General features: G+C 33.3%; 1 protein-coding gene across 2 annotated transcripts in view; it reads right to left on the bottom strand.

Moving 5' to 3' along the window:
• LOC108762897 (uncharacterized membrane protein C20F10.07) overlaps positions 1-25,665 on the bottom strand; it is a 68,451-nt gene that overhangs the window by 39,353 nt on the left and 3,433 nt on the right. For both annotated transcript variants that reach the window (XM_018510142.1, XM_018510132.1), the window contains exons 2-3: positions 18,709-19,006; positions 11,953-12,126 (exon numbers count right to left, since the gene is read on the bottom strand). In XM_018510142.1, the coding sequence (XP_018365644.1) occupies positions 11,953-12,126; positions 18,709-19,006 (472 nt within the window). The remainder of the gene's footprint in view (positions 1-11,952; positions 12,127-18,708; positions 19,007-25,665) is intronic.

Raw genomic sequence — 25,665 nt, 5'->3', positions numbered from 1 at the left:
ATAACATTAATAAATTAGCACTATAAACGTAAAGTTGTGGTATTATTATACATTTGAAGGAGACTTTCTTCGATAAATCACGGATGTCGCGTTTTACCAACACGATAATACGGACGTTCGCAGTAAAGAAACTTTCATTAGGAAGATGATCCCGCATCCTGTTCGTTCCCTGTGGTATTTTACGATGTTATATCTTATCCTACTATATTTTATCCCACGCCTACACTGAGAAAAGTCTGGTATTAGCTACCAAACGTGTTGAGTGAAATTTGAATCAAATGTTTAATAACCTAATAAAAAATAATCTTACTTTTATAAATATTTAGTAAAAAATTATTATCAAACAGTGTTATATTATTATGTTTGGTAAAACTTTATAGTAAATATTTAAAAAAATAAAATTATTTTTTGTTACATTAACATTATACGAACATTTGATTAAAATTATTTCACTCAATATTTAATGGCTATTACTAGACTCTATTAGTGTACAAAACTATCTTAGTATACAAAACTATTTGAATGATAAAAATTCGATTATGCATAATCATTATTTCATAATTTTAAATCAAAACGACATGTAACATGTAATGTTGTTATGATATAATGTTATTCTTAGTTGAAAAAACAGAGGTTATCTAACAAATTTTTAGTGACATCACGATAACACTAATTTATGTACGCAGACGACGCGTTTTTGTAATGATATCGATGAACGGGAAAAGATGTAATATCTTAGGTTCATGGACCGAAGTTCCGACGATATTAAAAGGAAAAAGATATCGTGTAAATGAAAAGAACGCGATAGTTCCGCTCTTATTAAAACAAGAGGAACGATCTTAAAGAATAGAAGAAAGAAAAAGAAATAAGAACAATGATTTCTTCACGAGATAAAAATTATGATGAAAAAACAAAATTGATTTCACAAAATCGTGTCTGTTAAATGTTAAAGAACTCTGCATTAATTATATGATAAATTAGATCCGAGTAAAATGAAGTAATTCTGACGTATGATATAACTCATAATGTAATGAAAAAAAGATATTATAGACTCAATAATGGATCGTTTTTTAATTATATTATTGTGATGTATCACATTATAATTTAAGAACTATTCATTATTGAATCTTGTACTTGTATCAGTGACATTTTTCATTCATATTATAAGCTACATTATATGTGAAAACTAATTCATTTCAGGATTTAATTTTCCATTAAATAAGCGGAATCCTTTTGTGAGAAAATATTTTAAAATTACATAAATCAAATTACATTAAACCAAATTAGATAATGAAAGATGAAATTCAGATTTAATTACGTATGTCAAAAACGAATCGCACTAGTCATAGACCACCGCAATCTCTCGCTCACTCCGCAACCAAGGATATAGAAAGCCCCACTTTCCAACGTGGGATATTAACTGCAGTTAATGTGCCATCGTGAGAGAACCAAATGCCTGGTGCACAACCCAAGAGAAAACTAGATCAAAAAGATTAACCTTAATATCAAAAGCTTAAGCGAAACCTTAGAATGTCATTTCGTGGGATAAAGAAACAAACTAGAGGAAACACATTCGGGGATTCCCGCAAAAACCGCCGGTTGCCCTAATTCAACACCGTGCATCGTAATTAGATTCGGTCTTTGTAAATTCGCCCGATTCGTAAATTCGATCATGAAATATTCCCAGTCTGTATAATGTAAAAAAAACATTCCCAGTACATCGACTCTTAGATAAAGCGAATTTCCGGTAAAACATATCTACTTTCTACCAAGTAATTTCGAAAGTAACGGTCGATCGCGTCAGTCTCGCACAAGCTTGCATTATCATTAAACTAGCGCGGATCTCTTATTATCGAGCACTTCCACGTTCGTGCAGCACCTTTTTATCTTCATATACGTGCGTAGCGGTGCATCGCTATAAAGCACCATTGCACGTAACAGTTTTCTATTGTGCACGCGTAGTTCACGTCGACAGTGTTTTTCGCTTGGAATTATGACAGTCTGCAAATAACGCTAATTTATTGGTACCGTGCATCGCGGAAGAGGAAATGGGCCTATGCTACACGATCGGGAATCTGTCACCGCATGCGTTTTCCAGCACCGCCCACCCCGTTCAAATGACAATAATCGATACTCCCCAGTAACGATAGAAAACTATTCTAACCGGCAGTGCGTTGAAAAATTTTCAAACACAAAAAGGCGCAATTGCGGCTTTTACAAAACGTAATAACTCTGCTCTTTCGTGCGTTTAATTGCGAAAGCACGACGCTTGGCAGGATGTTCGTTTATACTCATACGTATGTAGAGTCGTACGATGTTGTTGATCACCGTTATAATTACCTATTACTATATATAGACATGAGAAACTGCGATGTCTAATACAGAGGCGTTTTAATTTAATTTCTGTGGGTCTCTCAGATGATAACAGTACCTAGATACCTACACGTAAATAATTATTCTGTTTCAACTGCATAAAACTCTACATAAAAACTGGCAAAATTTTAGGTAATAGTATAACAGCACATGTAGTATGCTGTTATGTTATTACCATCTCTCTTTTTTCCTATACATCTTTCTAGGTATAATAATAGTCAATAATGAATAACAAACGCGAGAAGATTCTTATTTTCATATTTAATATACATTTTTAACCATATTTATTTTTTATATGCAGCTCAAGATATTTAAATCATATCCAGTTAAATATTTTAGATTCTCACTGCAAAAGTTTAAACGATATTTATATATCATGGTTTATCGCGGAAAATAAGAAATGTTGCCTTGACGTGTTTGATTATTTTATAATAAAATTGATATTTTGTCGGATAAATTGCATAAATTGCAAAATATTTCCGTCAAAACGCATTTTAAATTTCGCCCATCTCGGTGCAATTCATTGTATTGATCGTCCTATTAGATTCCACTACAAATTCTATTAAAAGTCCGACTCGAAGATCGAGCTGTAGAGAGAAGGCATCGCGACAAATTGACAGCAATGAATTTGTCCCAACGGCGATGCACTTTAGTTATGCGATGAGTTTAAATGCAAACTCATTCAAGCATTGACGTCGCCTTGGCCCGCCCGAATCATTGATGCCGGTTCTAAATCGAGTGTACCGTTACATGCAAAGTTTATTTTTCATTATTACCCACTGGATTTAAAGGTCGAAGCTTTCTGTACCTGGCTTTCCCATGTTTAAAAACGTAATTTAGAAAGTACAACAGTTACAGTGAAAACGCATACAATGGTTAATATTTTACTAATTTTTTTGAACTTTGAGTGCGGATTACTGAACTACGTAATTGAGTGTAAAACTCATTTGTACATTAATTTTATTTAATTATAGCTATACTTAGTGACGACATTCAATTTTACACTTTCTACGATGAATCGTCATAATTGTAGCCTGACAAACAAGCGTGACATCATAATATTTTCCAATAACGTTAATGACAATCGGCACTTTGATTCATAATTTTTCAATAATACATTAGACAGCAAACACTTTATTAACGATGATTTTTACTTTTATTACAGGGAAAAAATATTTTAATATAATTTAATTAAATTCGCTTTTTCAAACAACTTTCTTTTCTTTGTGTTATGTTTTTTCTTTCACTTTGAGTATTAGCAATATCTAACAGAATTTAACAGAACTTAGAACTTTTGTTGATAATATAACGAGTAAAGAAGCTATAAATATTCAAGTTAAAAACATCAAGTGACGTATATATTTCGTTGAAAGGCATACCAAGTATGCGTAATGTGACTCTACGAAGGAGGTGGGTATTCTATGTCCACATTTGTTGGTCTATTGTTGCTTTAACGACCCAGCGACTGGCGTTAGCACGGCTAATTCTCACATTTGCTTCCTGATGTTTCGCAGATTACATGTAAAAACACCCGTTATCTACCAGCCTACCATAAATTATAGTACACAAACACTGTCACAGTCATCTACGTGACATAAGTAAACAATAAGGGGACTTCAGCTCTCAGGGGATTGCAAAATTTTCATTTTTATTAGAACGCAGTTTATGATACTATGTAACGACAACTGTGTAGTAATTATTCAAATTCTCATTCATAACATGTCGTAAATTATTTCCGCTGTAAAATGTTACTAATTATTATTGATATAATAACTGATGTTATTGATGTAAATATAAATTTAGGCATATACAATTTCGTAAATCGTACCGGAAGCGAGTATGAATAAATATTTTTAATATTTACGCCTTTTTTACGATTTTTATTATTTCTAAGTAACTATCATATATTAATGATAAAATTTTAATGTGCTTTTAAATTGTTATCATTTATTTTCATATCATTGTTTACTGTCGGCATTTTAATTTTCGGATTAACAGATGCTAGTTATTTTTAGAGTCCGTACTAGATATTGTCGTTTTATGACTCCAAAAAGCGTATCAGATAAGACACTGGAATAAAGTTTTATATTTTGGAACACAGACGATTCAATGTCTCTCTTCATTTTGGTAAATATTCCACTGAGTGTACTCAGCTAGAAGGGGACAATTCTCTAACTAAAGTGTTATACAACTGATATAGAATACTTCATTATATTTGTATATGCGACAAGATTATTGAATAACGTTCTTAAATATCTTTACTTTGAGTAATACAAAACCAAATTACTGATAAAAAATAGATAGGCTATGAAAAATTAAAAAACCGATCGAAATATGTAAATCACATATCGAAGAAGATCTTGAAATATTAATTTCTTGTAGCAAATTACTAATACATAAAAATTATTTCTATTATGTCCTCAAAACGGTAATTTTTCTGGAAAAAATTTATATCTAATAATTCATATATAAAGTTGCATAAATTAATGATTATACTATATAATTTCAAGATTTATAGAAGATATTGAATTAATCAATTAATTAATTTCTTTTTTTATGGCATTATATTTAGTTTTTTCTGCAAAATATACTTGACGTCTTTTTTTTACATTTTTAATATCTTTTCCAGTAGATTTTGTTATACATAATATATTTATACGCGCGCGTACATGTTATATTTCATGTAAGGTAAGGTGATACAATTTCGAACATGGTACCATTATGAACGAAACAAGACTTATTGTTAGATCCAATTTCAAAATTCAAGTTTCATAACTGTAATTGTAATCTCATTGTAAGAAGGATACTAAAGAGTACCCTTTTTTCTATCGCCGACTATAGTGTCTTCAGCGAAACGATATGTCAATATTGTCAATATTACCTTCGACTATAGTTGTCCTCCATATACAGTGAGAGTAAAAAGTATTCGTACAAGGAAATTTTTTATAAAAAGTCTTATTTGTAAAAAATAAACATTAATTAGCAATTTTATATAATAAATATATTCTGTTCTAACATAAACAAATGAGCTTCGCATGTATTCCTGATTTTAGAAGTTAAATTCCTCGACTGTACGAATACTTTTTGAGCATCCAAACAATAGAATTTTTAATTTTCGCTTATTTTTCAGATGATATATTTTCTATAATTCTATTTTTCTATAAACACATCTTTTTGGTATATATAATTTTAAGAAACATGCAGTCTATTTTATTATCTATGAATAATTGTTATTTACCCAGCAAAAAATGATCGTCAATTAAACGTCGAATCGAATTGGTATTAAAATCGTATCGATATTGATTCGACATCAATTCGATGACTCATTTTTCGCCGGAAAATTACTTTTTAAAAATAGTTTTTTTTTAAATATTTTCTCTGTACGAATACTTTTTGCACTCACTGTATATTATTTACTAAGCACTATAATTTGCGAAAATAAATTTTTTATGTAAATTCCATTTCTCTTTATACTTATATCTTTAGTGAACTGTAAGAGTAAAGCCTGAGCATAAATATGGCTATAACTATGAAGTCGTGAAACTTGAGTTGTAGTCGTAGGTCAACGTAAATATATGCCGTATCGACATACATATAATTAAAACATTGTGCGTTGACCTACACTACGACTCACGTTCCACGACTTAGTTACAGCCATTATTCCGTCCAGGCCCTAATGCGTAACTTAAGAACGTGTCATAATATTATTTCTCTCGCCGACAATGTTGAACTTTGAAGGCACAGTCGATTTACATATATATTCTTACTTGTGAAAGTTTTAACGAGTTTTTACTCTATATTATAGAAATTGGATTGTATTTTATATATTTATTTTTTATAGATTTAAAATTATCTATTAGAATTCAGAGTATATATATGTATACGTATATTCTGAAAAATAAATAAAATTCCACTTCTATGATAGTAAAAACTCGTTAAAACTTCCACAAGTAAGAATTTTTTCAGATGTTTTTATAGTTCAGAACAATATAAAAATCTATACTAAAATTGAAAAACAGATTGCAGACGAAGGGTGAAAATTTCACATTTAGCCAACAGAAGATTTACATGAACGTGTTATTGATCCGTATATAGTATCGTTACTTTTCGGCTAGGCCTGCCGTAGTGAAAGGATTAACAAATAAAAAATAATATATCAATAACGCACCAATATGATACGTAGTGGCGGCACGGTGTTGTGACCTCATTTTCAAATTTCCAAACGTTCTCTTCTCCCAGAGATCTATTCACTACACTTTCAATACAATGCTCGCGGAAACACGACTAATAACGATCGCGCGTACCAATCACCAGAACAGGATAATCACATAGTATTTCAGATGTTAATCGTGCGGAACACGCACTTTACTATCACGTTGTTGAAGAATAATGAAAGAAAGACACGACCATGATTCGTGCTATAATCCGAAGAATTCCACTATCGTTCAAAAATATGAAATTGATATTTAATATTGCATGTGCAACATATTTCAAATCCCAAAATCCAAAGTTTGCAAATACGCATTTTTATAAATGCGATCAATATATATATCACAATCTTTCATTATTTAAATCACTCGATCCATTCATATATTAAATACTCCGCGATATCAACCCGAAAGGTTGATAACAAATTTCATTCAAATTTTAAAGTATTTAAAGTGCGACAGGAAGTACATCCGAATTGAACTATCCTTAAAGAAATTACAGCTCGTATAAATAAAACAGTAGTTTAAGTTTTCGCCTCCTATCACTTCGATCCGCGATATGAAATGACTGGATCACACAAGATACTTCGACAAACAGCAGACACACATTCGTGGAAGTTAATTAAAACACATGGACCGACAGCTAATTGTTCGTATAAAGTAACCGAGTTTCGATGAATAATATGAAGACAGATGGAGCGATTTGGATTACCTGTTCGCTTGAATATTTCCGTGTGAATGATAATACAGCACGAGGCAGCCTTGTCACTTGTGTCGGGATCGAAACGAACATCAAGGTCGTCAGTCAGACAGCCTCGCTGCTGGGAAATATTTAACGTATTACGAAATAATTATGAATACTAATTCCGTTTCTTCCTTCTCAAATCAATTATTATCAATTCGATATAACGCGACTTCTCACATTATCGGACTCGATTCGTATTATCCAACGTTATATCAGTTGCAAAATAGCAGACTGATATAATATTTGGTTGGATCAACTGGAATTTTAGTTGAACATGGACGAATCGGAATTTTTTTCGATAATTTACTAGAATTCTAGTTGTGATTATTTATTAATATAATCTTCCAGTTCGTCCATTTTCAACCAGACATTTTTCTCAGTGCAGGTAAAGCTCCTTTTCTGTAACTCTTAATGACAGTAAGAATATCGTTACATTGTCGTTGTGCTGGTTTTGCATATGATAAAAAAACTGCGCAACAACAACATAACAATCGCTACTGTCGTTAAGAATTACAAAATAGAGACCTTAAGATATATTTTTACAAGATCAGAATTATATCGCTAAAAAAATAGTTTTTCTTACATTCGTTTTCTCACATCTTACATCTTTCTTACAAATTCTATTTCTTAATCATGTTTCCATTTCTGATTTCTTTAACAAAAATACAACTGTAAATACGAGTCCAAGAGAGGATATTACGTTATCCGTTCAGTTTGTCAAGGAATCGAAGAGAATCGTTAAACCAAACATCGTCGTCTGCATTCTATTTGTCAGAATAATGCAAAGAGAACTGACTGTGCAAATAAGTCTAAGAGCGCGTATGGAGAAATTCTTTAATAATTTATTTTTGAACCTCGCCCTTGAACGATGGAGGAAAAAATTGCTCTAAAAATACGTAGGCGAACGCCGGAGTTTTGTTTACGGGCCATGAGACATATTGATCAGCGTGTAATGGCTTAGCGCACCTATCTCTAGGCTGCATTTATACAACGCATAGAGTCCGCGACATTAGAGTCGATTGTGATAGCGACTTTTAATGTGCACGTTGTGCCACTCATTTTCGATCGAATCAACCGACGCTACTGTAATAATTAATGCAATCATTATGATTAATTACGGCCATAACTTCGCGCCTATTGAATCGTCATTTTCAATTGACAAAAAAATGTTCTACAGCGAGAACGACAGAATGATAAATTCTATAAACGATTCAACAAAAATATTATCAAATAATCAAGTTCTTCGATAAATAATAATATTATTTTCGTCATAGAATTACATTTAATTTATTTATTTAAATATCGGTTATCGATTTGGAGCAATAACAATGTAAATTAAAAACTTTATTATGCAGCACTAATAAAGTTTTATAAGACTTTATTTTTTTTTATTTATTCAATTTCTAAAAAAAAACGCGTGTTATCAAATTTATTGAAGAATAATATACAATAAATCACTATTTTTTGTCAGTCCATTTTTACGAAAAAGTATTTCGATGTATATTACATCTATCATCGATCATACAAACGAACATTAATTAAATAAGTTGATAAGTCTTTCTGTAGAATCTTTCGTCGCGAAAAATTCGGAAAAAATTAAACTACTATTAAACCGTGCATTTTATTGATTTTTTTAATAACAATACAGTTTTTCTATGATATTTGAGACAATAAAGATATTCTATGATAATTTTCAAAAATTGTAATAGATACAAACAACGATTTCTAAAAATCTACATCTCTTCTCCATTCTATATTATAAAATGTATATAAAAAAATAAAATAATTATATACAAGCGACAAGATCGAAATGATATATTGAACATACCGTGTCATTCGATTAATCAACGCGCGATTCAATCTGTTCATACGTTTATCAATCTTTTCGACAAGCAAAATAATCTATGATTCAACTATGATCTTTTCAAAGTTAAAAATTATTTTAAGATTCAATATTAATAAAATATACTTGAATAATAGCACTTTATGCTATATAGCACTTATATAGCAATTAAATAAATATTAACAAGTGTCCTCATATTTTTGAAAGAAACGTTTTCAATATATTCCTAAATATTAAATTATACTTTATTTAATTTTGGATTATCTATATTAACTTTGAAATACGGAATATTTTAAATTATATGTAGTTAATCAAGATTCTCAATTTGTTGTGTATACGTTATATATTTTATTATAATTTAAGTTCTCTATTATGTATGGGAAATTTTTAATAGCTAAATTTATTTCATGCAATATAATTTTATTAATTCTATTCGCGTGTGAAGTGTCCAGAACACTCCCGCTTTATAAATTTGCTAAATGTATAAATACTATTTATACACATTATTATATATTTATACACCTGCAAAAAAATGTAGGTATACAGTGGCCTACATTTTTTACAGGTGAGTATATTTAACGTAAATTGTGTACATATTGAAAAAATTTTTGCATTTATATTTTTATCTAAAGGATATACAGAATATTATGAATTTTTATTAAATTGTAAATCATCAAAAAAAAAACAATGAAAATTGAGATATAATATTGAGATGTCAGATACATCCTATGCGAGTAATTACGTTAAAAAAAACCACACGAGTAATGTAGATTTAATAATAAGCTTGCGAATATATTATTTTCTTCATAATTAGAAACTGTAAACATCGCACATAGATATATCAAAATATATAGTATTATAATATACTTACCACTTCGACGTGCTTTCATGCTTTTGCAGACGCGCCTCCTCTTCATGACACATACACGATATTTGCTCGTCGCATCTCTTAATTCTTAACCGATGCAACACGATCTCGTAATTCGCCAGCAAACAATCCTTGCAAGTTCGAGAAATTCTCAGTGCCGTCGAGATGTTATCTTTATTATTATTAGTAAGAACTCCGAGTCGTCGGATTCGCAACGACAACTCGGATTTTGTATCGCGGATCTTTGTCATCTTTCACCCGAGCGCCACTTAATCACTGATGCGATTCGTGTGTCGTACAAGATTTCGACTGGTATCTAACATCTTGCAGAGCTTCGACACTTCCTTCCTACTCTTTCGACCGCGATTCGAAGTCTCATCGCGGAAGATGCCGTGCGGCAAGAATTCTTCTTATCAATGTACGTTTACGCTTGATGAAGAATTATCTACTATTTGGCAACGACAGCCACCAGATCACGAGGTGTATCATTATAGCGCGATAACACGAGGCACGGTCTTATTATAAACACACCTGCACAGCGATGCTGAACGATATGAGAATATGGGAACGAGAACAATTTTGTTGACAATGACGCAAAAGTAACAGAGCTTATCAGACGTGGCGACTATTTGTTTATCATTTGTCGCGTACCTGGTTACTCTACAAGGTAAGCGCCGTGCATTGTTACGCATGAGTTGCGTACAAGAAGGAAAAGTTATCGATTCAAGTATTATGTAACATAATACTTGTTACAGTTAAGTAATCTTGCGATATAGTAGCGATATAATATATTAATCTAAATCGAACTTAAATAAAAATCGAATTACTTCTCTAATACAATACTTGCTATTAAAATGTCATATATTTGCGATTTTTCTATTCTCAATAATGAAGACAGGACGCTATTATTTCTGTTTTTATTCTTGTTAATATAAAAAAAATGTGATTTTCAATGAAACAATTAGTTACGTCTTCCGAAAATTATTAAATTTAAAGTAACTGTATACTTCTGAAACTTGATTATTAACATTTCTCATTTAAATATTATTTTTGATGTTATTTTATGTTATTTTTTAAAAATAATGTATACATAATATAATTATAAATTTATTTTATTGCATGCCTTTAGCATAGTATTACCGTTAAAATATTGTTCAATAAAAAACTAAATAATGTTGCATAAGAATTAGCAAATTAAGAGCATGCTAGATATGTATATATTTATACTGAACTCTTTGTCACTCAACGTCGATTAGAATCTTTATTGCGTCTCGCTTACACGCTATTCATTCATAAAATCGTTTATTCGCCAGACGAAAATGGACGTTAATAAATACGCAAAATATTCCTAGAATGCCTAATCAGTTGAAATCTAATCTGATATAGCCATTCATCGAAATCATCTTCTCAATTCTAATAACTTAATACGTTTGCCATTCTTGTGATTACATTAATAATAGCGTCCCTAGTCACTTACTTTTGACTAGGCCGTTCCCAACGTTAATTAAAGTCAATCGATATCAAAATTAATGACAGTTCATTTTTCAATAATTATATTCAACATTCACATTCGAGATTAAAATATGTTCAACATATTACATATATTTTCTATTTTTTAATTTATATTCGATATTTTGAAATTAATGATAATTAATTTTTTAATAGTTATATTTAAATCGTTTGTTAATAAAAAAATTAATGCTTTTGATTTTAGAAACAATGTAATATACAGTTCAATACTTTTTCACTTGGTGTATATTTTTTCCTTTCACAGTAAAATAATTTTTTAGGGATTAAAGAATTATAATGTGCTTTTTTTTTCTCTAATCCTTTAACAAATTTATTTAATTAAAATATGGGGACGGCTGTGATCTGTAAGTCTCTGATAATTGCTGATATTGTTCGTAAAACTCACCCATTGATGATGGAAGCGGATTCATCGGCGTTAGATGGGCCCGACACCTTGACTTTGGGCACGGTGTAACTGTCCAGGTTTTGTCCATAACCCGTACCTTGCTGCTGGTGATGAGCGGTATAGTCATCGCTGTCACTGCTTGGCGGTTGCTCCGACCCGACACCGCCTCGAGGTCTACAATAAAACGAATCACCGGATATTGATGAACAGATGAACGAGAGACACAAATTTCATTACGTCGCCATGAAGTACGGTCGCGGAGTGTCTCGCGTGACTCTGCGTCGAATTTCTATTCTACAAAATTTGTATCGTATCACCGAGAGTATACGAGATATATCATGCAATATGCATTCGAACTGAAATACACCTTTCTAGTGATAATTAATCAGGCCGGTTAAACTATTCTGTTCTCTCATGTTTGACCAAGAGATCGATATTTCAACTCGATTTTCCAAGCTTCGTGCGACAATCAGTTTGTAATGCACGGACACGTGGATTTTAAATCACCGAATTACCGTCGTGATATACGATATGTAACCGTACGATATATTGCCAACAGATGTATTGATCCAGTTAGAAACGAAAGATATATAGAGCATCTCTGATGCACATCTACCCTTGAAGATTTTACTATATAAAGATTTTACTATATAAAGTATCTAACGATTTAGCTATTTATATGTAGACACACATACAGATTTGGAAATAATTTTGTCGGATTATCAAAATAATTACATAACAATCTCAATCATGGTGAGCAAAAGTTTTGACATTCTAACAATCAGTTAAAACGTTCTACATAATTATTTTCATGGTCCAACAATTATTTTCAGATCCTATAACCTAGGTAAGTTAATCAGATACTTCAGCACAACCATCTTTTTCGTGTAGTTTATATAACTTCTTTTCTAGAAAAAATTTGTAGAACACATTTTGTATCTATAAAATGTCTAATATAAGAAATAGAGGTAACAGCCGATGTCGGCCATTACTTCTATTTCTTATTGTTGAATTTTCAAATGTACGGTCCAGTAAAATTTTTATTGTTTATAACGTCTAATATGTACGGTTAAAAAAATATAGAAATTAAACTGCGAAATATGTAATACATACATCCTCGTTGCGAAATAATTTCTATCAGAAATTGATAAAGAGATAAAACATATACTAATAATATTAAATAGAGACACTGATAATTTTAGCGAGCACACGTTTAGGATGCGCAAATTTCTGAGTTTAAAACTCGATCGGAAATATTCGAGGCATGACAACAAGCAAACGTCACGATCAGCTGTCGCCAGAAGCGTGACGAATCCCATTGCGATGCGGATCGGGAAATTAACTGGTTGAGTTAACCAAACCGCGAGTTAATCGACTCTATCTCACATGGACAGAGAGTACAATACATGTGCTTCAACGAGAGCAGCGTGGAAAGATTCCTATCTCCGTGAAGTATACTCTTTGCGCACGTTATGGAGCAATTGCTGCTTGTAAAGCAAATCGTTCGGCTTCTTTTATTAGCGGTATCTGAATCATGTTCAGAATACTTATCGCCATTCATAGGATCATAATTAAATTGATCGAAAGCGAAATTTGAAAGACAAACAAAACGCAGCATCAAAATAATATTTTAATCGTGATATTAAAATAATAGTTTCATTAAAAAATTAAATTTTAATTTAAATGCAAGATTAATCAGAGCAATTTTAGATTTTTGTGATATAATTTTTTTAGAAAACGGATAAAATAAATATTAATTCATTGACATGCCAATAATAAAATTTATAAATTAAAAACATCGTAATTCCCTTTTAGGAATTCAATTTTCTGATAGTCCTATGTAACACAAACTTCAAAAATAACTAAATGTCCACTGTTTTTACATCCTGATTTCAGTCTATATTTTAACAATTTAGCATGTGTATTGTTTTTTTTCCTTTTGCCTCTTGATTTTCCGGATCCTTATGTTATATATTTCGCAGAGCACAAGACTGTGGGATCGATTGTCTTAAACTTACGCTGGCATTACGCCAGTGCAGCCGCATTACTGCGGAAGTGTATTTCTAGAATAGCAAAATGTATACGCAATAATAAACGAAAAAGAAAAAAAAACATGCATATTCCGCGAATCCTCAGATTGCTCTACCGTTTGCCTCATATCCGTCACGTCGAGTGAGAGTGTTCATGACAGGACGAATGTATTTGTCGTACAACTGCGAAGCATTCGTCACGTCCGGAACAAAGTCTGTTCAGAACAAACAGCATTCCAGAAGCAAACGCAATGATTTCTTCAATTTCACATCTCACAAAACATTCGCATTCACGCGAAGCGTGTTGTTCGCGCTAAACTCGAATTATATTTTGTTCACGGTAGATATTCTTTATCGAGATGAAGCACTGAAAATTCGTTTAAGAGTTGAAATATTGTTTCGTTGCGAGCTACAAATTTGTTTTGAAAAAGAGCTTATTTACAAGTTTCTTTTCATTCGCGATAGTACAGCATCCAAAGTTTAATCGCTGAGCTACGTAGAAGCCATGCAAATATATATCTACATCTGTCAGTCAATATGTTAGTAATAACGCTCCATATTTATATTTATTCGTTCATTCCTAATTAATCCTTCATTTTTTGTAACATAATTGATTATTCTAACAAGAACGTGAATTTTTGATTCGTGATTCTTTTAGTTCGGTAAAGACTTGGCAGCAATACTGATCGTTTATTAAAGCCGCATGCATAATCATGAATAATAAATATTAAAATGACTGCGAAGAAAAGAGTAAAAGCCAAGTATTATGATACAATATCTATTTATGCAATGATGGCACAATAACAATAGATGATCCGAGAGCTGAAGAGCAGTTCAATTCAATAGCCCGTTTCTTTTAAGAAACGCTGTTTTAAGAACTTGAGAATATTTATCTAAATTTAGTACCTACTCCCAGCTTTAAGATTGATCTTCCCTTAAATTTTTTAAGAAACAATTAGATCTGCAACAAATGTTTCAAATATGCAACGTATCCCCTAAGTTCCTTACGTTTTATCTTAATGCCAGTACATTTAATTAAAGGATAAATTAAAGCGATTTACGTCAATCGATTTGAGTCAATAGCAACAAAGTATAATTAATTGCAACTGGCCCAATTGTAACAAATATGATAGTAATTGTGAAATATCGCAAGGCCAATTGCAACAAATTATAATTTATCGCAATCACAACTATAATTTGTCACAATCATAGTTATAATTCTAATTACATAATCCTGAATATAATAATGATCGCATTTCAATGACCGACTAAAATCAGTTTACGGACAACGATTCGTCTACATTGATACTTTGGACGTCGGCACGCGGGCCTTCGGTCGCACCTGCGATGAGTGCTATCGTAGCTGGCAGTCCAGTAGAGAGGCGCCACTGTCCCGCGTTATCGCTGCTCACAGCAGTGGACACATGCAAAGCCTCCTCCTGAGCTGGAACTAGGTCTTGCCCCACGCTAAGCGCAGCTTCAATTATGCCAATTTTCCCGCATCCTCTTTCCGCTTCGCGCCTCGCCGACCGCGACGTGTCGCCGATGATAAGCCAACGTCGAGCGCGAGGACCGCGGCGGAATCTTCCGCGCGGCCCCGGATGTGACACACTCCCTTATCAGCTGATAACACCTCTCCTTCACTGTGTGTATCCTCGAAAAGAAAAATCCCTCTCAAAACATCGACGGCCGTCGACGTTTCTCTTCTTCGAGACTCCCACCTTTCTCTCGCCTTTCTCTCGCTCCTCTTCTTTCCTGATCCTTTTGGCTGTCACCGAGAGCAACGTCACCGAAGATCGGGAGAAAAGGATGGAGATCGTCCCACAGATGTTAGTAAGCGCTCCCCTTGGAAGAGAAGATGCGACGACGACGTTGACGGAAGAGAACGATGCACCACCGTTCCTTCGCCTCGGTATCCCGGATGTATTTTCGGACGACGAGAAGAGGAATACAGCAATGCGGCGCGAAGCGTGCCCGCGCTCGTGCTCCACTCTCCGCAAGCAGCGGGTCTCGGCAACGCTTTCGCGGATGTACGTGTGGCACGGGGTACGATGATGTGAGCACCGCACACAAACGAACGCGTACGGGAGCGACAGGCTGGTACCGCCGCGTCTGCGCCGCGCAGCTTACCTATTGACCGAATATCATCGCGATAGCTATATAGCTACGATAGTGGTGCACACACCAGCAACGGGAACGGCGTGCTGGTCGTATTCGCGGGAGCGGTTGCTTCGAGGTGAATCCTGAGGCTCGCTCTCGCTCTCACGTCTCCTCATCGAGCGGCCACGGTGACCGCGATGGCGGTCAGCTGATCGCGACCGCCGTTCGCAATTTCGAAACTTCGTAATTGTCAATCAGCCAGTTTGTTTTTCTCTCGTTTTTCGCCGTTCGGTAGGTTTGCTCACGTGAAATCCTCCTCCCAGGATTTTTATCGTTTCGTGTCGAAAGTAATTGTGCGATTTAACGATTTTTGAGATTCAATATAATATATCTTCATCTTTCACACCTTTTAGTTTTATGGGAGAATCTGCGATCAATCTTCTAACAAAAGTTCTTGACGTACTATCTTCCTCCCCTTTTTGTTTTTCTTCTGTCTAGTGTCTTGTTGATCTGTTATCCTTTCATCCTGTTTTTCTTTTTTTACGGAGTATACTCATTCGCCTGTTACGCCGCAACGCTCTTTGTAATGTCAATATTTTCCATCGTCCGTCTGTTTTTCAATATTATGTTTACATCCATATGTTTTTGTTATGAATATAATTCCTACGAATATATAGTGATAGTAATATATATACTGAAAGACTGGTCTTTATTTTAGCACTTGGTTACAATAAATTCCGGAGAATTGTAACCGATATACTTTCGTTGAATTTAATTTTGCAATATTTTGAGGTATGTTAAACGTACATTCCACTGTACATTCCATACAGGGCGTTGCGATATACACTGCCAGTACTGAAAGTCTATAGTTCATGTTATGTACGTATACTGCAGAATTTCAATACTGACAGCATATATTGGATCATGGCCACATTAAACGCCCTCTAATCAAAGGGTGCGGTCAAAATCTCACTACAAATGCTTCGAAGCATTTGATTTAATCAATCAGAAGAAGAAATTTTATAAACCGATTAATCGAAAAATGCTTCAAAGGCTTTGTGTGTACTTTTCATTTGTCGACACAAACGTCGTTCTATCTTGGTTACTCTCTGAATGCCAAGAAAGATAGAATAATGTTTATGTGAAATGGGAAGCATCCTTTAGCATTACGTACCTATAGAGACCCTATAACAGAGTTTGAACAATTGTCAAAATAAAAGTGAGAAAGAAGGATATATATACTGTCTCTTTTTATATATGCTATCTATATTCTAACTTAGACTATCTTATTCATTCTAATTTACTGAAGTTGACAAAAATGCCGGACTAATCAAATGTTTGTCATGACTCTGTTATAGAGTCTCTAATCGCGTTCAAAGTCATGAGATATCATTTGTAATTTTGATTAGTGGCATTTTTCAGCTAATTAAATAGTCCATTTTCAATCAGAATTCCAATTAGTGCAACCAAATCTTTTTCCAATGCACAGTCATAAATCTTTGCTGAAAAATGGCATTGCCGACCCAATCTTGACGTTATTTTATGACTTTGATTAGAAAATCTGTACCGTATAAGAACGTTCCAGCAATATTGCAGTAACATCGCAACGTTGCTGGAACGTTAATGAAATACTCTGCGTTGTAGATATAGGATCGCATCAATCACCGCTTCTCATGTCTTTTAACCCTAACCCTTTATATTGCGACGAGCGGGAGAGCATCGACTGCACTCCACTGTACCTGCACAGCCACATTTAATTGTCTCACGAGACTCTCGCGGCATGAAAATGACTTCCTCGTTGAAGAAGGGGACCGTTTGCAACTCGCTCGTTCATTCCCAAACGCGATCGCGGAAGTCCGTCGACATCGTTCCAACCCGACAAAGAAGGGTCGTCCGGAGGCAGGAACACGAAGCGTTCGTTGCGAGGGCTAACTCGAAGTGCCGTTCACACAACAATCAAACGTCATTAATAATGCACACGCTACCGTACCGTAAAAATCAGCATTATTAGAATTTTTATCTTATTTCCTAGAGTTACGACACAATGGCCTCTCGGAGTTTGCAAATCTTGTGGGAACGATACCTTAACGAGATACAATTATATCCGACAAATGCGTCGAAGTGTTACGGGAGAGGAAAGGGTAATCGGGCTATTCTTCTAGTCTCGCTCCCGGCTAGACGTGGGCGGAAACATATCCCGACGTGATCGGGATCTTTTGTCACGTCTTCCGTGTTGCGTCATACCTGGGTTGCGCAATTAGGACCAACCCTCGAGCTGATCCGCCCAACATCCCGTTCCGTTCGATGCGACTCCTCTTTAAAACGTCGCCTTGACCGAGTAAATAATCAACGCCATTGAGAGATCACGATCTCAGAGAGATCGGGGCCGATTTAATTCCGATGAGTTCAGATTCCGATGTGATTCGCCACACGTGTCAAGATCACCTATATATTTATTCATGACAATGAGATGATTGATATGACTTCACTGATGACGCGAAGTCTATTTTTCCTGTACGCCTTTCGCGCGGAAAATTGAATTCAACGAAGATTATATATCTGTAGTGGCTTCGATTTCCCTAGCGTGAAGAGAAAGGATGGAAAGTGTGCCGGAAAAGTGACTTACGTGGGCATCGACACGGCAGGACATCCAAGTTGCAAGAGGCTCCTGGCGAGGTACTCTGGCGCAGGTGCGTCACTCGCAGCTTCGGGTACGTATCGCCTGGCGGACCGGAACGTTCTATTGTTTCCGCCGCCACCGGCACACCTGTCCGTCGACAAAGACGTGGAGGCCGACGTTGACACCGACAACGTCGACGACGGCGACGATCTCGTGCTCGTCAGGCGTTCCTGCGCGACGTGATGATTGTCGCTCGTCCGTGGGATCTTCAGAGAACCACCGCGACGCAAGCCTAGCTCACTCTCTGAAATTTTAAATTCACAATATACATATGATTAGTCACTACTTGTATCAATGATTGACGTGGGCTGCTATTGTCGTGTCAATCACAAAAGTGAAAGCAATCTACGAGTAATGATTGGGAAATCTGGAGAATGGAGAGAAGTGTTATTATGAAATTTCTCTTTCACACTCCTTTTAAACTAAAAAACTAGGTATCTTCCAGTATTCTTATTTTAATTTTTATTTTTAATAGTGGATACTTGCTGATTAACTTTAACATCGATATCTTTTTCGAGAAAACTATTTGCAATTGCTTCTTGATTCAAATAAGTTAGATTCTTATTTTTAATGTGCAATGTTAAATGGAACTTGGTGATCAAATTTCGAATTATATATATAAAATCCACTCACTTTTCCAATATTCCATGAAACGTCAAACACTGGAAAGAAAGTGTTTATGACTGTAATTGTATGTAGTATTCGTGACTACAATTGCATGGTAGGAGCTCCATTTTTGTAATTATTATTGCTGTAATGTTAGTAATAATAATTATATTTATAGTTTTATATATATAAATATAATTATTATTACTAATAATATAACAGTAATAATTATAAAAATGAAGCTCTTAATCATATAATTATTTTATCACGTAATTATAGTCACAAATATCACTTTTCTTTTAGTGACTCCTCTACAATACAGACACTTGCAGCAACGTTACTACAACATTTACAATGCTACTGTAATATTGCTGGAATGAGACTTTGCTCTGTGCTGTATGGAAGTTAACTGTCTAAATAAAATATGCTTTTATATCAAAGTATAAACTTTTACACGTATTTCGAAATAACTAAAAATAACATCCAAAAATCCCTTACGTTCCTCACTCGATCGCGGAACTTTTTTAACGCGTCTTCACAAAACTATTGAATGTTCATGCGACAACTTTCTCTTTTGCGTACAACTCTTTCGAAAGAATTAGTCTTCACTTCAATGAACGCAACAAATTGCTGTGATTTATCGTTACGGAATTAAAAAAAGAGCGAAACGATGGAAACAAAACGCACGCCAGCAACACACTCGTCGTCCGGTTGAACCTGCTTCGTCCCCGTCATCGACGACTTTAATTCGTTTAAATCCTCCGCTCGTGCATTACGTCAACTCGTATATTAACGGCGTACCGCATCTCCGATGTACTACCTGCATTACGTGAGCGTATTACGAACGCAAGGTGCCTTTAGCTTAAGTGGCTTAAACCTTATGTTGAACGCGCCGGCTTACCTTGGATCTGAAACACCCGCAGAGCCATGTTAGCAAAGATCGACAGCCCATTACCAACCAACCATCCCTGCACTAATTCTTCTAAATATTACAAGTCTTTCGGTCAATCAATCTTTTAGGATACCTATTTGAGCTCTATACTTACAAATAAGTATAAAGAACTCTAAATCGAGAAAATTCCAAACAGAAATTAAAGCGGTATAACTTTGGCGAGTTTATATACGGAAAGAATGATTTTTTGGTGAAGTATCTAAAAAATTAGCTGGATACAAATCTGAAAATAATTTTGTTGGATCAGCAAAATAATTATGTGTGGAATACTTAAGCATTGCTGACACGCAATGTTGCAAAAAAGTTTAATATTCTAACAAATTTGAACGTTCTACATAATTATTTTCATGGTTCAAGTAAAATTATTTTCAAATCTGTATATATATATCTATAAGCTATTTCTTTAGAAATTTTAGTAACATCGTTCTTTCCGAGTAAGGATCGATCATGAATCATTGAAATGAATATTTATGTTTCTGTAAGAACGGAAAATTTTATTCAAATTGTTGAAATTGTAGGTGAGAATAACTGATTCCGATATAAAACGATGAAAACAATGGGACGAGATTTACATATTATTTTAATAAGAATATAATATTAATATGAATATTCATTCAACGAGAAAAGCAAAAGATTTCACCATCATTTAAATTAAGTATTTTAACGTTGAAATTTTGCCAATAGTAGACGCAAATGTCCAGAATATTTATGCGCTATGCAAAAAGTATCCAATTGTAAGATCAATTAAAAAATAAGGAAATAACTTTTCAACCATAACATTATAGTGTATAGACACACAAAAATCACATTATTTATTATTAATTAATTATTTAATAATTTATTGAAAATTTATTTGAATGCACAAAAAATTATTTATTTATTATCATTTATAATTATTGAATACACAAAAATTTAAATTATTATTCATTTATTCTTTATTTAACGCAAGCTTGTCCCTCCAAAAAAAAATAGGCTCTTATTGCAAAGTAAACTTTCCATGTCAAGTATGTATAAAATCGAGGTCACCAAAATTATACCAATTTTGATTTCTAATTCCGCATCACTGCTAATTCAATGCGACGTGAATCAATGACGCGAAAGTGGAACAGATGGATCTAATTTTTTTCACAAGAGATATTTCACGAATGGTTAACGAACGTTATACGACCTCGTGGCCTTCCATCCAACAACTGAAAAATCAAGAATGCCGAGCAGGCGCGCGTGTATACCGAAATTACCACGTTTTTGGCAATGTGCCGCGCATCGTTCTGTGTATCGTGCGAGAAAACACTGTATTTTTCGGAAGAATCGACGACGCGCCGTGTGGATCGAATGTGATTCGCGAATTATTTGCGGCACAGCATGACATGACAGAGAAGCAGTAGGCGGTTCCTTGGAAACCGCAACGTCCCGGAATTCCCTTCCATTTTCAGACCCTGGAAATCGTAGGTTGAAGAAGAATGACGTGTTTCACGGAACTTAACTTTGCGACCGGAAAAGCAAAATACGAAAAGATAAAAATAAATCACAATATCGTAAAAAAATTCAACACGAGAAATTCATTGATAGAAATTTCAATCAATTTCTTTAATTATATATTCAACGAATTTATATCATTTTCAATTAAATAAAAAAATACTAAATAAAAAAATGTCGAAGATTTGAATATCTACAAAAAATATAAACTTTTTCCATGTCCATAATTTAGAGCAAAGCCCAATCGATAATGATTTGTGTTAAAATAATCTGAATCTACTGTTATTCCAAGTAAATTAATCATTATTTTAATTCAAAATTTTCTTTAAATATCCTGATGTTTTTTATTATCTAAAAATATCAAATAATTTTATTACATCTGTTTATCATAATCTTTTCCCAGATGAAACTCTGATGCAGCTAAAACGTATTTTATGCTTAATAAACCTAAAATTTACGAATGCTCTTATCGATCTATGTTCTCTTTTGTTAAAAATGATATAAATACCATTATCTCACTATCCATTACAATAAATCTACCCAGTAAACATCGATTCTAGACGAGAATAGTCGTTTATAACAACCAAACAATTTATCTTCGATATTACAACGAAAGTCGCTTGCATAATTATATTTAATTGCTGCCATTAGATGCAGCTGCTGCTTTCAAGAGCAATAAGCGCTTGCAATTTCGTCATAGATGTGTTGAAATTATTCAACTCAGTATGCTGCAATAAACATTATAAATATCAAATTGAAAGAGTAATATAAATATTTCATATCGTTTTGAAAAACGAAAGAGATTTGAAATATATTTAATATAAAATGTAATCATTTTACGAAAATACATCCGTATGCATAGCCTTCCCATTTATGAATTTACATAAAATATTTAATAAAAATATTTAACGTTATTTTATAGAAATAATGTTAAATATTTCGTGATAATTATCGGACGGTCATAATATTGTTTAATAGCATGCGGCTTCCTACACAAAGATCGCGAATTAAGCCGGATACACCAACAACGCATACCGATTGCAAAAATTCGATATTTATTGCACAAATGTCGCACAAATTCAATTGCTATGTGTGGTTATTGTTATATGCTAAGCTATACCATTGAATTTAATCGAATCAAATCAAAGCATTCCATGCAATCAAGAATAGGAATAAATGACTTACGAATACAAACATAAATGTCCGAACATTTGCGTTCGCTGTTCGTTTGATGTTCATTCGCTAAGTGTATATCAGCTTTAGTAGGTTTGTTTTTTTACAACTGAATTTGTCGCACCGTTCATCTTTTTTGTTTTTTATCCAATTTTTAATTATGTATACTTATTTCATTTTTGTATTCACTTCATTTGAAGAGAGTGCAGAAAATGTGATAATCTAAAACAGAACTATTACCATGTTCGTATCGTACGATGAAATTCAATAAATAACTGGCATGAATCGTTTTGCATTTCGTTACATTTGAAATGATAATTCTCGTAATATAATAAAAAATTAACCTGCACGATGAAGTTTAATCAATTTCAGCGATTCGCACGCGTGTTAAAATGGCTGTTTATCGAAACGGATATTTCACATTTATTTATTTGGAATGAAAATCAATAGAAAATCAGAATTACACGTTATAACTTTCGAGACATTATTATTTCAAATATACAATATCAGCAACGTGCTTTGAAAATGTTGTGAAATTAAATATAATTTATTATCGTTCTCTCTCTCTCTTTATCCGTGGGAAATGCGTACGAATCACTGGACAAGTATTATGAAAAGCGATGATATCGAACGTTTGATAATAATTAATTCGAAATATTACAATATTCAGTATATAATTATTATTGTAGAAATAACAGGTACGTGATTCTACAAATGAAGTATTCTTCTGATTGGTTAATCAAATGTTTCGAAGCATTTATAGTGAGATTTTGACCGCACCCAACGTTACATATTTCATAGTAATAACTATTTAACATGCAGCTCCAGCCACAAGAACGATAGTGTATTGTTCGCTCCGTATCGTTATTATTCGAATCGGCAAGTAGCAGCGCGAGCTGCTCCACGTGTCATTCTCATCGAAATGCGATCGCATCAAATACGAGAAGGAGCCGAAAGCGTTTATTTCCAACGAACAATTAGCTCGACTATCAATCGATGTAATTAATTGACTCCTGCGATGAGCGACTGTAAACTTGGTGAGTAGTTTTATCAAAATATTTCACGAAGTTTATTCGTTTTACTTAAACATTGTAGGGGCAGATAGACAGGTATTATAAAGTTGTTTTATTGCGATATTTATACATGCACAAACGAAAATAAATTGCTAAAAGATATTTACATTTGAATGTATTTTGCATCAAGCCTCAAATTTTTCACGTATTTAAATTTAAATGCAATTTGTTCGTTATAATACTTTTAGATTGAGAGCGTAAAATAGATTAAATGTTTCGAAATACAGAGATATCATTTGTTGTATTAATTTCCGAGTGGCACGTGTCGCGTGAATTATTTGTTTTTTTCGCATTGTTTTTACGATCGCGTTTCGATTGAATTTGGGATTTCGCTACAATGCAAATGTAAAACAATGTCGTGTGCGACTGATATCAGGAATGCCGTGTAAAATGTAAAAAATTATTCTATCATTATGATTAATATGCGCGATCGTATAAATTACTGTATTTTTATGAGTGCAACGAGCGAATCTGCGAAGAGGGAAAGACCTATTTTAACACAAGCAGTCCCACTACTTCTTCATATCAGAAAAAGAATGTTTCTTTTTTAAATCCGTTTTTTTCTGATTAACTTGTAGTAATAATGTAAAATTGTATTTTCTATCTATAATTAATCATCAAATGATGGTTTTGTAGTGAATAACTTTTAAAGTTATCACACACTATATAAAATCATTAGTTTAGTGATTAATCATAGATGAAGAAACACAATTTTTACATTATCATCAAATAAAATTAAGTCTAAACCACAATTAACCAAATAGTTAAAAAACTGAGCCTTATCTCAGTTCATTTATTTCCAACTTCTCTTTCCAATTATTAATGTATTATATGATCCTTTCAAATCGTTTTATCATATTATGTAATAACAATTATCGCATATACTTTTAGAAATTTTTTCTAGAATAAGATAAATTAATAAATAAATAAAAGTGTAAAAAATAACAAATAGAATAAATAATTTCTCTTTACTTCTGCTTTGTTTTACATTTGGAATAATAATTCGTGAACGATTTGAATAAATTTTTTAAAATATTTAAAAAATGTTTTTATTTACTTGTTGTTTGACATATATTTAGAAAATTATTTATTGCGTGGGAAAATAAATGTTTTTCCCCCGAGTTCTAATTTTCTCAAAAGGACAGGCAGACAAATATGCATTTCCTGCAGAAATTGCACAACGCTTAAATAAAGATTTAGATAAAGATCGAAGTGTGCACGACGATAATAACACTTTATCGTCATAGATGATATCGGCAATATATAAGCTATATTCACACCATATACATTTTCGATTCAATGCAAATAGATGCGATCCGTGAGCCGTCAGCGATTCAGTGATCTCAGTTTGCCAATTGCATATTCGAACCAAATTAGAATTAATGCATATTAAATTTCTACGCGTTCCGCACGATTCTGAACTTTCTGCTATCGTATCCACATGAAACTAGATTATAATCAGTATCAAGTTAGAGCCTACTGAACCTCTCTGCGAATTAAAATAATATAAATAATTATATTAGAAAATAATACAATACACACACACACACACACACATACACACATATATATATATATATATAAAAGCATATGACTCGAAAAGAACGGTTTTGTAATAGTATT

The sequence above is a fragment of the Trachymyrmex cornetzi genome, unplaced genomic scaffold, assembly GCF_001594075.2.
Source record: "Trachymyrmex cornetzi isolate Tcor2-1 unplaced genomic scaffold, Tcor1.1 scaffold11, whole genome shotgun sequence".
In the NCBI taxonomy this organism is placed as follows: Eukaryota; Metazoa; Arthropoda; class Insecta; order Hymenoptera; family Formicidae; genus Trachymyrmex; species Trachymyrmex cornetzi.
This window is presented reverse-complemented; position numbering and strand designations above follow the sequence as displayed.